This window comes from Haliotis asinina, chromosome 16 (assembly GCF_037392515.1).
Source record: "Haliotis asinina isolate JCU_RB_2024 chromosome 16, JCU_Hal_asi_v2, whole genome shotgun sequence".
Classification (NCBI taxonomy): Eukaryota; Metazoa; Mollusca; class Gastropoda; order Lepetellida; family Haliotidae; genus Haliotis; species Haliotis asinina.
The window spans coordinates 31402174-31418470 of record NC_090295.1 but is presented as its reverse complement, the minus strand read 5'-3'; the positions used below and the strand labels follow the sequence as shown (position 1 = coordinate 31418470).

At 39.3% G+C, this 16297-nt stretch overlaps 1 protein-coding gene and 1 pseudogene across 3 annotated transcripts in view; both read left to right on the top strand.

The window, feature by feature from the left end:
* Nucleotides 1-4883: 4883 nt before the first annotated feature.
* The window catches only part of LOC137268856 (DNA ligase 3-like), a 37209-nt gene continuing 25795 nt past the window's right edge, over nucleotides 4884-16297 (top strand). The window contains exons 1-4 of one of the 3 annotated variants that reach the window (XM_067803430.1): nucleotides 4884-5000; nucleotides 6867-7369; nucleotides 9226-9354; nucleotides 12980-13086. In XM_067803430.1, the coding sequence (XP_067659531.1) occupies nucleotides 7075-7369; nucleotides 9226-9354; nucleotides 12980-13086 (531 nt within the window). In that variant the 5' untranslated portion in view covers nucleotides 4884-5000; nucleotides 6867-7074. Of the gene's footprint in view, nucleotides 5001-5336; nucleotides 5406-6866; nucleotides 7370-9225; nucleotides 9355-12979; nucleotides 13087-16297 lie in introns of those variants that run through there. The other 2 variants (XM_067803432.1, XM_067803431.1) reach the window with 2 other exon arrangements.
* LOC137268717 (uncharacterized) lies at nucleotides 14295-16261 on the top strand (annotated as a pseudogene).

Sequence of the window (16297 nt, the reverse complement as noted above, 5' to 3'; positions counted from 1 at the left end):
TGACCAGAAAACCTTGCTCATATTATCAGTCACTAGTTCATCTGCTCCAGTTCAATTATACTGTGGCCATAGTAATGGAATGTTACTGACTGCAGCATCACACATCATTACATTGCAGTGTACAACAGATACAATAAGTTGACCAGTCCCAAGGTGAGGATGAATGATTAACTATGTTGAAATAAGGATATGTAGACAAAACATAAATACGACACATGGTCAAACTATCATACAGTGCTATTCTATTTTCATGCACATCACAGATGGGGTGACAAATGGCTGGTGTTTCTAGCTGAATGTTTTCACTAAATCAAAACGAAACAACATGCATCGAATTGACTTGCTGCCATGTTGACACTAGCTGATCTTTTGACCTCAATGCACCACACGTCACTAAAGGCTTGTCGATGCATGCTTTTCTCACTTCTTGCGTCATAACCGAGGCGTAGCGGGATGATACGACTTTTGCAGCGGGAGTATAAAAGTCGTATACTCCCGCTGGCGGATCGTGATGGATGTACATGGTATTTTATCAAGTCACATGGACCAATCAAAACTCTACATTCTTACATGAGGCTAGATAATGTCAGATGTCACTTCATGTTAGGTACAGAGATTTCAGGACCATGTGGCTTTTTCATGTTTTGTGCACATATTTTGGGTTCTTTATTCATTCATCGTTCTCATTTGAACCTAAACAGACTGTATCTATGAAAGAGATATGTAGGGCTTTAGGATTCAGTATTGATGTAGAAGCTACTCCCTGCCCTAGTTTTATGAGTATATTTTAGCTTACAGTATTATGTGTTGATCTTAGTTAAACATTGTCTGTTTTAGACCCAAGTGTAATCCAGTGCAAGCTATTGCGATCATTTTACTTTTTCATGTAAATCCATCAGACCAGTTCATGACATGATCTATTTAATCAGGTTTGTTCTTTTTTTCAAACAGCAAAATGATTGAATCTGTTGTTATGCTTATATTTCACACTGATATTTTCATGTTGAATATGCTTGTATTTTGTCAGTGTTATTAATAAATATGTTGAATAATTCTGTGTTTGTTGCTTGTAATGACACTATTTCTCTTGGCTGATATATGGATATTTGCACAAGGTGCATCTGTCAAGGCAGTTTCATAGGTGTGCACTGACTTAGAATACAACCCATGCTGTGTGGGAGTTTCTACCAGGTAATGATGGATAAATGAGACAAAAGTATGATTCATGACCCTCTTGAATACAAGACGATTAAGTGTAATCTGTTCAGATATCCTGAGACGAGAGAATATGGTTACTTGGAAAATGTTAAGACAAGCATCAATTCAACTTTTGGTTGGCTGTATTAAAGACCAGGGCCAAGATTTTTTAAGCTCTCTTACCGTTAGGATAGTTGCAAGTAACATGCATAAACATTAACTTACAACTATCTTAGCACTACGAGAGCTTTGAAAATCTAGTCCCTGAGCATTATGTTTTGAGGTGCAGGGGGTGGTTCCGTGAAAAGTGGTGCAGTTATGAGGAGTTGTATCCTTTGAGTGCAGCATAGACCTGTGATCATGGTTTCATCCATATTCACCCTAACTCCTTTTTTTCTGTACCAAACCATTACACTGCAAGGTTTTTGAGAGGCTTCATTTTGGTGTGTTCTCCCTCAATAAAGCTAGCAGGCTCTGTTTAACTGTTTTACTGTTCCCTGCAGTTTAAACCCAACTCACCTTAAGAGGACAACTGTTATGGACAGAATACTTGATTATGTGTGTATGTTGTTCAGTTTACACTTAAGTAGATTGATCTGCATACATTAAGCTAGTGACTGGTGCGCTCTGAGAAGTTACGGAGCTAAAGTACTTGCATCCTCGATTTCTCCAGGGTATACGTTCCGATAAGTCTCCAATACACCCTGGGCGCATCTACGGCTCTGCCAGATAAATTTGTTACCTCTCTTTGCTGGCTCTGTCTTCTCACAGTAGCCAATCAGCTAGGCCGCCGTTATAACCGAGCTTGCCAGTGTCAGCACAGGTAGCGGTCGCAACTGCGAAGGTTTGCTCGCAGTGCGACTCAGATTTTAGGGAAATCATACAAACAAATTGACAGGTCCGAAACTTTAAAATAACATATGCAAGAACTCCTTCAACCTCTGCATTGTTTCTGTAGCCAAGTATAATCGGTTAGATAATTCAAAAAACGAAAGTGAGTTGTGATTGGTTCGCTCAACTTCCCAGCGTAGACACCTGATTGGATCAAAAGACAGTCAAGGGAGGTAATAAATTTATCTGGCAGAGCCGTAGATGCGTTCAGGGTATAGTGGAGACTTATCGGAACTCTAAACTTAAATTAAAAGGACAAAAACACTGAAAACGAATGAACAGGTCAAGTTTAGAAGTAATGGTATTCACGAATGGAATTCATCACGTTTAACCCGTGAATATCGTGGACTAAAATTATTCTTTAACATTCATGTTTGCCGTAAGAGGCTACTAAAGGGATCGGATGGCTGACACATGCTATCGCGTCCAAATTTCGTAGATCGATGCTTATGATGGCAATCAGTGGATTGTCTGTTCCGGATTCCACTTTTTATACATACCGCCGTATTATTGCTTAAATATTGCTGACTGCTTGGTCAGTAACAAATAACAAATGACCTTATGAGAAAGTTTCAGTTACATCCGAGGGTAAACATACCAGAGAACGTGAGAGGAACAAATTCTCGTACAGACAACCTTTTTTCGGCAGTTTGACCAAAATTGAATACGATCTCGTAAATTACAAAAGTGGTTGCAGTACAACTTTAATTCAATATATAGATATTCACCACAGCACTCAGGTATCCCATGATGCTGTCCTAATGTCTTTATATTGATACACGTAGACTTCTTTGAAGCTCCTTATGCCTATATTCAGCACCACGACCGCCTGTAGCCAAAGTGTCGAATCGGTATTTGAAAAGGAACTTGTGAGTGTGGTTTTATGTAGCTTTCAGCAATATCCCAAAAGTACATCACGGTGGAGGACACAAGAAATGGGTTTTTCATTGTCCATATGTGGGGAACAGAAACCTAGTCTTCAGGGGAGGTGCGGGTGCTTTTACCACTAGTTTATCCCACAGCGCCCGAAAAGATACCAGTCATGCACTTGAAGGTACGCAGAGCAGTTTGTAAGCAGTTGTGTGTTAACTTGTGTGTTTATGTTTTAACGCAATAATTCATATGAGTTAGTGTATGGTTTTACGCAGCTTTTAGCACCCATTCCGGCAATATGACTGCGGGAACACCAGAGGTGGGCTTAACACACAGTACACGTGTAGGCAATCAAACGTGTCTTCAGCGTGTCGAGCGGACGCCCCAATATTTCACAGAAGAGTGGCTTACAGAACTGGGGCTTCTTTCACGAAGCGACCTTTACTAACGTTAATCGTAACTTCCATTCTTTAACACTGCTCTAAGGATACCCTAGTGCTTTGTGAAAGAAGGCCCTGATCCATAACACCTCACAAACTGTGTATATTGATTTCGTCGACCACAGTCAAGTAATGAGAAATCAAGACGTCATTGAAGCATTACAAGATATCATTGTGTAATAAAATATCACCCATTTAAGGGTCTCTTATTTTACAAAATTTGAAATATCTGCATATTCTCTAATCTACATTGCCTTGTTATTTCTTCACGTATGATGGCTGGCCTAAGTTGTTGACGCCACTGTCAGTTACAGCGGCGAACTTGACACCAGAGGTATAAAAAATACAGATAGACTACGTCAAATGCAAAACATAGGTTTATATATTTCTTTAACCTCCGATCCTGGTTGGAAGTGGTCTTCAGCAACCCATGCTTGTCTCGGGTGCTCAGGCTCGCTGATGATGGTTGACATGTCCTCGTATCCCTGTTGTGTAGGTCGATGCTCATGCTGTTGATCACTGGATTTTCCGGTAGACGCTTGATTATTTGCAAACCGCCGCCATACACCTGGGATACTAAATGTGGGGTTAATTAAACAATCGATTAATTAATGAACCTAAACCCCATTTCCTGCACCGGGGAGGAACCGAACTCTTGTAAACTCTTAGAGACTGCAGGGATAAACAAATTGCCCTTGAGGAGTTCAAATGTAAACATAAGCATAATGTAAACAAAACACACGCACTTGTCTGATAATGATACTGTATTGCTACATAGCCAGAAACATGATGTCAGGAATTTCAGTACTGACATGTACGTTTCAAACTTCATTTTCCCTGACGAAATTCACTTCATATGACCTCACGTGCAAAAAAGACCACACATACCGAAATAAATTATGCATAATCTTGGAGATCTACTCATGCTATTTGGACTTTAATTAGAGTCGTCCTGAGAGTAGGGTGGTCATGTGACATCTTATCTGTTTTGTTTTTTTGTGTGTGGCAGAAGAAATGCATAAGTTTTGAACATAATGTGGAAACTAGACTGGGTATGTGGGTGAGTTGTAACTAGCGGTTTGAGATCGCCAGTTTTATCGGATTAATTGTGGACAAACTTTATAGATAACAATTTCTATATTTCGTGAGTGCGACGTTTCAATACTGATTCTTGTACCTTGTCACTTCTTAATTTCGTGAGTGCTTGACAATGGTACAAGAAGTACATATCCATAAAGTCGTCTGTAAAGAATCAGATTGGAACTTGCTATTTTAAGCCGCTAATTACGATTTCCTTCCGGCAGCATAGTCAGACTGACGAAATAAAGCAATTGTAACCGATAAAGTGTGTCTATATTGCAATTCCCATGCAGCTTCTAAAGTGTCACTAACAGTAGTTCCAACGGTTCATTGTGTCGCTTCTACCAGTAGCAATTTCACAGAGGGCGTGGTTGAGTTCAAAGGCGGAAGTAAACTAGTTTCAGTGTTTTGATTGGTTCAACTGGTGATATCTGTGATAGACGAAATGCAAACATGATATGTGATAGTCTTAAGACGATTCACACGTGGAGTATTCTCAACGGATCAGGCCCACTTGAGGTAAGATATCTAAAGTCATGCAGAGACCGTTCTCGTGAAACCGGACCTGTAGATCTACCCATAGTAACGGAATCTCGCACACAAGTCCTGGCAGGTGTAGAGATCTACGTTTGACACTTCCTCAATTACAATTTACATAAATACCTGTACAAAATATTAGGATCTTCCGTATTATCAACAAACCCATACCCTCTCATATTTAATCGAATCGAATCTGGGCCCCATTAAAGATTTGGCATGCAAAGTATATGGCCCATATGGGTAACCCTCGACTTCCACCTCGTCCTCGAAGCACACAAGCACACACCAGTACGGCAGAACTATCCGAAATAAAACGGATTAATGACGCATGCGCGCATTATGTAAACAAGTTACAGACTGAGACTACACAATGTTGATAAAGAAGTGAGTTTAGGACCGTTTTTCTTCGTATGTACGAAAAACAAACATATTACAGTAAGGCTAGGTAGACATATAGCTCATTTCTGTGTTGGTAGGTATAAGATTTATATTATTTAAGATAGGTATATGATTGAGATAAAATAAATATTCTCGTAGGCGGATCCAGAGGAGGGTGGGCTCCTCCCCTCCATGCTCCTGAAATTTTGTTAATATTAAGTGTGCACCCTACCATTTTTTCTCTCAATAGGGTTCCCCTTCCCCTCATCTCTGCCCCAGATACTGTTGCTTTAAAATATCAGCAATATATGTACTTAATTAACAAATTACCCACTGAAATCCACTTAGATGATAACCCACATAGATGTTCTAGGGTCTTGTGCAAGAGGAGGCTGGTTCAAGAGGAGTTCAAAGGCAGAAGAAACTACTGAAGGAGTAGTCTGTCTCCCAGTCCCTGAATTACATTAGTTACCCTACTGACAATCCCTCCCAGCAATGCTAAATGCCTTTTGAAGTTAAGTCTAGATTTCCTCAGGTTGAAGATCTCCCATTTTTATTGAGACACCAAAAATGGGATTCACACATTGTATCCATGTGGGAAATCCAACCCATGTGAGCGGACGCTTTAACCATTAGGCTTCCCCACATCCACCTCAGAGTTGTGAACTTCTTTGACATTGAACACTTGACCATAAGGCATTATACTTTATAGTGACAGACATGGAAGTGACTGTACTGGCTAGTGAACAGGTAGCACCGTATTTTAGTGGTAGTTTCTAAAATTTCTCCACTGTCCGTTATATTAATGACACAGAATCAGTTATGATACTTATTAACTCTTGTTAATAAACTCTTGTGCCTAACTCATTCACTACCGCTGATCATGTTCTTATGAAACACAGCAGAAGGGAATCATCACAGTATAAACTGATGTTTTCTCACAACTAACAGTAATAGTTATCAGCATTCCAAATTTCTCTTGCCATTCGTGAAATAATGTATATTTATATCATGCAGTAACCTAGATTAATTGTTTGTGTGACTATTTGAGTGTTTATTTTACATTAGATTGATAAGGATTGGAACAATTAATGCTTAGTGAGCTTGAACTTACAATTATATAGGTCGTAGGACATCCCCCAATGAAGTTGTTTTTTTTCTAGGGTTCATAACTTTATCTTTAATTTTTCTCTTATGTTACTTACTGTCTTTTGCTGTCTTTTATTGTTGTCAAGTACTGTGGGAAGGGAATACTGGAATTGTAATTTACCAGAACTGCGCATGTGTGATACTGATATAATGGCTATAACTGGTACACAGCAACAACTGTTTGCAAGTGAACAGTCAGATAGGATTGGAAACCATGACTGTAGGTTTCTGCACCTTAGAGTACAGTGCCACCCCATCTGTCTCAGTTCCATAAAAATATCTAGCTAATATTAGCTTCTCTTTTTTCATATATTTCAGATGAAGACAGAGTGAATGATCAGAGGGCCATCCAGGATCAGTTTCCTCAACCAAGTCACACCAACCTTCTTATCAGATCCTCCCATACTGCTTTGACCATGCATCAGTTTTCAGTTTCCGTTTCCGCAGCAATAAATTCTCTCTGATAGTGTTCATCTCATTTCGCTGAGATTCAGCTGCAGTTTTAGTATTCTGTCCTGACTTCACCATGACTGAACTTGCTTTCACTGTCAACTATGCAATATCCGCTAGATCCCTTTGTAGACATTGTCGCAAGTATATTGACAAGAAAGCATTAAGAATTGGTCAGTCTGTTCCCAACTATTACGATGAGGATAATCGTGGCTGGGATGATCTGACCTATTGGTACCATGCTACATGCATGTTTAAGAAGTTTGATGAGGACAAACCAAGGGACAAGAAGATCAAGTGTCCTGATGATGTGTTTGGGATGGGTTACCTTAAAAAGGATGATAGGAAGACCATTCTGAAACTCATCAGTGGTGAGTCATGTTGTATATCATGCTATACATGGTTCAAGACATAATTGTGAGATAATCAATCTTTTGGGGGTGGATCAAAATTAGAGATTTTTAGTTGATGATCAGAAACTGCAGTGATGGTTCAAGTGTGAGATAACCCATCTGTTGTTTTCTTTCAAAATTGGAGATTTTTGATTGATTTTATTTACAGACCAGTGCCATATAGCTGGGATATTGCTGCAGTATCACCTCTTAATATTGTATTGAAATATGTTACCATCATTCAAACTCTTTTGCAATTTTTGTGGAAATTAGTTTTCCTATTTTTATTGATAGTAGATCAATACTTTTTTAACAGTCAATGATCTCTGTGATCTATATAGATAGCCCAGCCTATTTACCAACGCAGAATTTCAGTGATTTCTATGTACAAAACATTTCAAGAAGAGATTAAACATGGTGGGCTATTTATTGGGATGGTGGGAACCAAAAGTACAGAATTTATGGGTGGAGAAGTACTAATGAAAAGCAGTTATAAGGATCTACTTCACAATCTGCGAAGATTGCACAATGCAGCTGCATTTAGATCTTGCCTAGAGACCATTCTGTTCCTTAATTACTGACAAATGTTTAACTTTTGAGTTGTATATGCTTAGAACATTCACTGCTGTTGCTTCTACAAGCAGATACACACCCAACCACCAGCTCATTCAGTCAGTCAATCCAGTTCTTTATACAAGTTCTGATACTCACCTACTGACTCACTACAGTTCCTAACACAATCTTTGATGCTCACAGTTCCTAACACAGTCTTTGATACTCACCCATTCACACCATTTCCTGATACAAGCCCTGACTCTCACTCACTCACTACAGTTCCTTATACAAGCTCTCATACTCACTCACTCACTCACCCACTACAGTTCCTTATACAAGCTCTCATACTCACCCACCCACCCATCCACTCACTACAGTTCCTTGTACAGGCTCTGATACTCACCCACCCACTCACTACAGTTCCATATACAAGCTCTCATACTCACCCACTCACTCACTACAGTTCCATATACAAGCTCTGATACCCACTCACTCACTACAGTTCCTCATACAAGTTCAGATATTCACCCACCCACTCACTACAGTTCCATATACAAGCTCTCATACTCACCCACTCACTCACTACAGTTCCATATACAAGCTCTGATACCCACTCACTCACTACAGTTTCTCATACAAGTTCAGATACTCACCCACACATTCAGTACAGTTCCTTATACAAGCTCAGATACTCACCCACTAACTCACTACAGTTCCTTATACAGACTCTGACACCCACCCATTCACTCACTACAGATCTTCATAAAAGCTCCGATACTCACCTACTCATTCACTACTGTTCCTTGTACAAGCTCTGATACTCACCCACTCAATACAGTACCTTATACAAGCACTGATACTCTCTCAGAGGCAGTGGGGTAGCATAGTTGTTAAAGCATCAGCTCATCATTCTGAAGACCTAGGTTTGATTCCCCACATAGGTACAATATGTGAAGCCCATTTCTAGTGTCCCCCGCTGTGATATTGATGGAATATTGCTAAGAGTGGTGTAAAACACTCAATCTGATACTCACCCACTCACTACTGTTCCTTACACAAAGCTTGATACTCACCCACTGATTGACTCACTACTGTTCCTTACACAAGGCTTGATACTCAACCACTCAATGACTCACTACTGTTCCTTACACAGGGCTTGATACTCACCCACTGATTGACTCACTACTGTTCCGTACACAAGGCTTGATACTCACCCACTCACTCACTACTGTTCTTTAAGCGAGCTTTGAGATTAACTGACATGCTTCACTAAATTTCAGATGCTAATGTGAAGGCAGACAACTCATTCCGACAGTTCCGTTGTCTCTGTGCAAAGTTATCTGACGAAGATACCAGTGCTGGCAAGACCGCCATTGTGTCTGACTTCCTGAAGACGGGAAATGGTGGCAGTAAGTTGATACAGATTATCTAAACTGTTTTCAAGGCATTATGGTTAAACTTTCACACATGCTTTAGACATGTTTTGTTCCTTGTAATTATGTCATTGACCAATGAGACATCATGTTCAGTTTTTGACCTTTTATCAGGTGACTGAGTTATGTCATGTGGATCATTTTTTATTTGTTTTCTATTTCATCATTCACGTAACTATATTTGTATCTTTTGATTTACCCAGCCTTCATTCCTTTAGCTCAGCTGCATGACACAAACATGACAGACAAAAAGAAATTTTCTGACATATATTAAGGAAGACCAGTTTTCCTAACTGTCAAATATTGTTGACATGCATGTTTCAGGCCCCCCTAAGTAATTGAAGGAATTACAGCAAATTTGAAGGAATTGCATCTCAAATGGATACAAACGCAGCCCACTAGCGAAACAATTGCAGCGATATCGGTAGTTTAGCGGTAATAACAGAAACACATCGGCCCTATTGGAAGCAATGTCGGTAATACTGGAAACACGCTCGGCCATCTTCGGAGATTTTTCGGTCGCGAGCGGAAACTCACGCAGCAAAACATGGCGTCGTTGGAAGAAACACCCGTCTCGGTGAGTTGTGTTTTTCGTTCCTACTATTACGTTTTTATACCTATCCATCTTTGACAACCCGTGTTGAATGCGTTTAGGTATGAGGTGTTGTCGGGGCAATAGCTTATGTTTTTAGGAAAAGATTGCCACTGCAGAACAGTGTCACAAGTCATGCCCCTGGAGATTGTTTACACCTGAACATCGAAGTCGTGCCGATGATTACGAACATCATGAACGTGCGCCATGAAGAAGTTTATGAGCCATAATTTTTCTTTCTATGAAGTGCAATTGACAAATTTAAACACATTTTACAAAAAAATGATGTTATATCTAGCGCACGTTCGTAATCATCGGCACGACTTCGATGTTCAGATGTAAACAACCTCCAGGGGCATGACTTGTGACACTCTTCTAGAGTGACTATCTTTTCCTAAAAACATAAGCTATTGCCCCGACAACACCTCATACCTAAACGCATTCAACACGGGTTGTCAAAGATGGATAGGTATAAAAATGTAATAGTGGGAACTAAAAACACAACTCACCGAGACGGGTGTTTCTTCCAACGACGCCATGTTTTGCTGCGTGAGTTTCCGCTCGCGACCGAAAAATCTCCGAAGATGGCCGAGCGTGTTTCCAGTATTACCGACATTGCTTCCGATAGGGCCGATGTGTTTCCATTATTGCCGCTAAACTACCGATATCGCTGCAATTGTTTCGCGAGTGGGCTGCGTTTGTATCCATTTGAGATGCAATTCCTTCAAATTTGCTGTAATTCCTTCAATTACTTAGGGGGGCCTGTGTTTTGTGCACGTTGTTAGCACAAATTTGTCATGGTAATTTTCACTAACAGTCGGCCCTGTCTTTGTTAGAAGTGTTAGGGTAGCCAGGTGGTTGAAGTGTTGTATTCCCTATGTGGGTACACTGTGTGAAGACTGTGTGAAGCCCATTTCTAGTGCCACCATTGATATTGATGGAATGGGTATTAGAGGAATGGGTAAATGTGGCTAAAACAAAATTCAAGGAAACAGACACGGCTCAAGAGAAAATGGCCACCACTGCTAGAGAAAACAGCCTCTTGGCCAAGAGAAAATGGCCATTTCATACAACAGAAAACTACATGTATTTGTCACAAAATCAGTATCATAATAAGAAGGGAACTATAATGATAACATAGTCATGTCAAAGTATTAAGTTTTACATCTTAAGAGAATCAATGCTCATCAAATCTCTCTTAATTCGTTCATCCCTGAACAATGCAATACATATCATAATGCTATATTTTTTGGACATATTTTTCGTTATTGACAATAGATATGGTGAATACATCTACGAATGAGATACCCAGAATATATAAGAACCCTATCTATCAAATAACAGGATTTCAATTCTCTCTTGAAGTGGTAGAAATGGGAGCCGGCTGTCTGATCAAGATCATACACGACTGTCATTACTTCCTCAACAGTAGCAGCAGCCGACTGGAGAGGGTTATCTCGGACTTGTGCCATCACTCGTCAACAATTAATTGTTACATGAACATGAGAATATGTTATCAATACTCAGTGGTTGAAAGTATTGGATAAGATCATCTTGTAATTCTTTTAGTAACCTGTTTTCTCAGTCAGTATACATGATATTTGGATATCGTGATCTGAATAGTACAGTCTAAGTAAACTTTGTCTCAGTGTTATTCATTACACTTCACCACTGAGTCTAACAAACCCTAGAAGAAGGTCGCGTCAGGTAACCTTTGAGTGACCCATGACTGTCCAATGAAATGTGAGATGGTTAAACAGATTTCTCCAATCAGACAATCAGAATATTCAGGTCAGTGACATAGGTCTCTCCACAAACAAACATCAGCATATGACACAGTTGTTTGGCCAGAAGTATAAGTGCTTTGGGGTTTCTGTTGACATTGTTACATTAACAAGATAACATCCTTGAACACTGCCAAAAACACTATTTTCAGCGACTGTTTAGTCACCATTGTCATGGTTGTAATGTGCACTGTGAAGCGAGCATACACTAAATAGCATTTGGAATCGTTCAGTACAAACCTTTTTGAGATAAAATGTTCATGGTATGTGTGATGTTTGATTATCCACTTTTGCAATTTGGTAAGCTGTGTCCTGATTGGTCAGTCTCAAAGGATACCTGATGCGACCTGATGAAAGGATTTGTGGAGTGGAGTGTAATGAAAAGTTTACTTATACTGTGAATAGTAAGTCATACCAGCTATATTTCAGGCGTATCATGGCACCTGTCATCAAAGGACAATAACACAACTTGTTTATTGCAGATATAAATTAATAACTAGAAATTAGAATTAAAACATTTAAACTATAGGTGACAATAGAACATGAAAAGAGGCTGAAGGTAGATCATACAGAGGACCATGGCAGGACTACAAGAACAAAAGTTACTAATCCGTTTGGCAATATAAACCCCACTTCATTATCTTTTTTCTCTATCACCGACTAATCTTACCCATAAAATCACACAATCAATCAAATTGGTCTGTTCACTGTAACTATCGAAACAACCAATCAGTCCTCAAAGGATAAACCACAATTGGTATCAAAACTTAAACCCCATTCAATCAGATTTTAAAAGCCAATCTGCATTGAAGTAAATCTGTGTTGTTTAGAATGTATGTAATCATATAATCTCCCTTGGCCTTGGTGCAATTATGTTGACTGTGTTCTCTAGGCACAGAGACCGTTTTCTCTCGGTTTTTGATTTTTTTGGGGGTCCTTTTTGCTGGAGTCCTTTTCTCTGTATCCCTTTGGGATATTGCTATGACTGGATAAAACTTCACTCACTCACAAACTGTCTTTGTTGGAGGTACCAGGTTAGATTAACAGATTAATTACTTCTGATTTTAATTTGGTACCAAGCATTTTTTGTCAAGGTTTCATGTAGATAATGAGAGATATCTCTTTGTGACAATATACTCACAGTGCAATTCCAAACAATACACATTAAGTTGTTATGTATGACTTTGTTTATGATCACTGACTCTACAACTCTTGCCACTTCCAGCTGGCTTCAAGGGTGATGTCTGTCTGTTGATGAAGTTCTTGCTGCCTGATGTTGTGAATATCGTGTATAACCTCACCGACAAAGACCTTGTGAAGTTATTCAGTCAGGTTTGTAAATGTTTCACAAGCTTGTGTACACCTGACCCTTTAATCTGCAGAGAGAGGATATGCCAATGTACACTGGAGCCTTTAATCTGCAGAGAGAGGACAAGTTTATGTACACTGGATACTTTAATCTGCAGGGAGTAGACAAGCTTATGTATGCTGGACCCTATAGTCTGCATAGAGAGGACATGCTTATGTACACTGGACCCTTTAATCTGTATAGAGAGGACATGCTTATGTACACTGGACCCTTTAATCTGTATAGAGAGCACATGCTTATGTACACTGGATCCTTTAATCTGCAGAAAGAGGACAGGCTTATGTACACTGGATCCTTTAATCGGCAGAAAGAGGACAGGCTTATGTACAGTGGACCCTTTAATCTGCAGAGAGAGGACATGCTTATATAACCTAGTCTTAAAGGGAAACTGATGCGGAACGAATAATGTTTCACACCAAGGGTTTTATTACGAAACAAAGCAGCAGCTTGGTCAGCACCCGCTCCCTCGACCGTGACGGACAGAGGGACTGGGCTCCGGTCCACATTAGCAGAATTTCTTCACCATAAACAGTCAGGAGGCTGGATGCCCATCATATGCCATTATTTAAGAATATCCATGGTATTCCATGTCTGATTGTAACAATATATCCCAGCAGTGTAATTTTTTTTCTGATGCCTGGATGGTATAGTGATGGTGTAGCTTATAGCTTATGGATCCAGTTTGATCCTATGTTTTTTACCTCGATATTTATCATGTCTTGTGAAAGTATGATGTCTACATACACATAGCAAGCCATTTGTTTCATATAAGTCCAAATGATTGCAAAGCTTTATATTTAGATAGTTTTGAGGGTTGGCCCAACAGTCATAGCAAACATCATACATAAATTTTGATAGGTATGACCCTGGGGCCGTATTTATCAAACAACTAAGTTTTGACTTAAGAAAAAAACTTAAGTTTCCTAAAACTGACTTAGCCAAGTCAAAAACTTAAGACTGTATTCACAAACGGCTAAGTCTGAAACTTAGCTAAGTCCGACGACACAAACTAAGTCGATTTCACCGAACACGATCACATGATCACTTGGGGATATCCTGGTTATTTATAGCAAACCAGTGGAACTCTTTTTACTGAGAGACAGAAAAACGGCAACGAGGGAAATTCCCGGATAGAGCAGACGACATCAGCGAACAGCATTGGATAAGATAACATGACGGACGATACGAAGAGTCACTTTTGCTAGCGGAGCTAGTTGCGGCCAACAGAGTGGTGTTAGAGGGCAAGTTTGGGCTGGGCATCACCTCCGTGAAACGACAGGAGGCGTGGCAGGTACGTGTTCGAAGTTCCGCTATATCGAGTGTCATTTTGATGCCATTGATGGATTTGCTTCACATTACCTGACTGATAAAATCAGACATTTTGATGCACATGTTGTAGTCAATTGTGGTTCTGTTGGGTACTGTTTCCCGAAGACTTTTGGTGCCATTTGCAAAGAAATGTATGTACGTCATATTATTCCCACACTAAAATGATGGCATTTGATTTGTTAGAAAAGAATTATATATTTTGAAAATGCATACTGCATTACACATTTCATTTCTTGTTATGTTAGTGTCTAAATAAGAACACAAAAGCACTTGGTAACTAGTTCACACATAAAAGGCCACATTTTTGTACCATGATTAAATTAAATATGTTTAATGTAATTTGATGAAATTTTTCCCCATTTGATGTTTTCTGTTTACATTTTAGATGATTACAGACACCCTCAACTCAAGCCTGACTCATAAAAGGACCAGGGAAGAGGTTGAAAAAAAATGGAAGAACTTGAAAAGCTCATCGAAGAAGACTTAGGTATTCCAAGTTCAGGCAGCAAACCATTGCTACAGGTAAGCATGATTGCGTGTACAATATTATTTGTAATTATGAATAAAGGCTACATAAATGATGTGACACATGTCAAAGTAGGAAAAAGTGTCATGCACACAATATTTCCACTTCTGCATAGTCAGTGTACACTGAATATTTTCAACTCACAAAGACCTATGATTACCCAGTGACATATAAAAAGTGGTCAAGTGTAACAAGTGATTAGGTGCCTGACTATGAGGGCATGGGTTGAATCCCATCACATGTTCTAGAATCTGTACTTAGGTAAGAAAGTGTGATACAAAATATGACATATGTTACAAGTTACTACAAACACCTAAAGGGATGTAGATATGTTTGTGGTATATTTCCAAATGGTATCATCATATTTAAGCAATTAATCTATAAAGTTCTTTTTTGCATTTACAGGAGGTGGACCACCTCCCACGCCAGTTAGTCCGGTGACCAGTGCAGTTGTTGAGGCTATTGGAAGGGAAAATGTGAGCCTGACAGGAATCTTGTGATTCCTCTGCCCATCAACTGCTTGATTCCATCACATCAAGGGAAAAGTACATGTGATATCCATTCTAATGTCAATCTGATTTTATACAGCACTAAAACACTGCAATATTTTTTTTTCAGAATGACCTCACATTTACTTATGAAATACTGACTCACACATTAGATCAGGGAGACTACGGTGTTGTAGATTGTCCCTGAGTAGATGTAACGTGTGAGGTCTGTCAGTATACTAATTACAGGTGCCAATTAGACCCGGATTAGTGTAGGCTCAGCTATCTGTAAATACTGAACCTACTCAGGCCTCCACTTTTATCAACCAAACAACACAGTAATATTAATAATATTGCCCTGTATATATTATATAATGTTCTAAAGTTTGGGTGAAATTAGATTTTATGATTGAAATACATTCTTTCTCGATCTGCCATGAATCTGAATGAACATAAAACACAAGGCTCAGGATGCGGAAATAAAATATGTTTCATTCGGTTATATATTTTATATATGCTGATTCATCTCTTACAGCCCAATCATGGTCAGTGACGACGTCCAGGACACGCTGATTGCATACCGACTGCTGGAGATGACAACAGCCTGCCAGTGCCAGCATCAGCCTTCTGTGGAGTCATTACAGAAAGAAAAGCTAGAATTAGAGATTGAATGTTTGAAATTGAAAAGAGAGTATCTTACAAAAAGAATGAAGAAACTGGAAGAGTAGAATGTGCAGTATTGACAGTATAGGGTGGTCTGAATAAACCCTGCAATAACTGGTATTAGATGTCTTGCACTTTGGAAAATGAAAATAATATATTAATAATCAA